Source organism: Eimeria tenella, genomic scaffold (genome assembly GCF_000499545.2).
Source record: "Eimeria tenella Houghton genomic scaffold, Eth_scaff2272, whole genome shotgun sequence".
Taxonomy (NCBI): domain Eukaryota; phylum Apicomplexa; class Conoidasida; order Eucoccidiorida; family Eimeriidae; genus Eimeria; species Eimeria tenella.
In genome coordinates, this window is record NW_013542129.1 from 1 (window position 1) to 599 (window position 599).

Genomic DNA, 599 nt, shown 5'->3' on the forward strand with positions numbered 1-599 from the left:
CCCCCCAGCCGCAGCAGCAGCAGCAGCACGGCGCCGCCCCCAAAGGCACATTTAGCTCTCCGTGGCAGCACGAAGATGCAGGAGCAGCAGCAGCAGAAGCAGCACCTGCTACAGGAATTTCAGCAGCAGCAGCAGCAGCAGCAGAAGCCCTAGGAATCCACAGCCGCAGACCTCGGGGCACTTACTTTGTGCAGCATTTACCGGGCTACACTGCAGCAGCAGCAATGCCCGCAGCTGACGCAGCAGCAGCAGCAGCAGCAGCAGCAGCAGCACATGGCCGCGGCTACGACTATCTGTTGGCTGCGCCTCTCTCAGCTACTTCTGCTGCACTTTCTGCAGGGTCAGCAGCAGTTTCAGCGCAGCAGCAGCAGCAGGAGCAGCAGCAGCAGCAGCAGCAGCAGCAGCAGCAAGACCTGAAAGATGTGGCGCTGCCGGTTCCTTTTGCTGCTCCTCCTCCGCAGCAGCAGCAGCAGCGGCAGCAGTCCGTGCTGCTGTCTCTGGGGAGCCGCGCTGCTGCCTTTCCGACCTTCACGGTAACCCCCGGCTCGGCTTTCTACGCAGACCAGCAGCAGCAGCAGCAGCAGCAGCAGCAGCAGCAG

The 599-nt window shown here is 62.9% G+C and overlaps 1 protein-coding gene across 1 annotated transcript in view; it reads left to right on the top strand.

Annotated features, from left to right (window-relative positions):
- Positions 1-224: 224 nt before the first annotated feature.
- ETH_00041260 (uncharacterized protein) overlaps positions 225-599 on the top strand; it is a gene marked incomplete at both ends in the record, with an annotated part of 660 nt that continues 285 nt past the window's right edge. The window contains one exon of the mRNA XM_013374757.1: positions 225-596. Within this exon, the coding sequence (XP_013230211.1) occupies positions 225-596 (372 nt within the window). The remainder of the gene's footprint in view (positions 597-599) is intronic.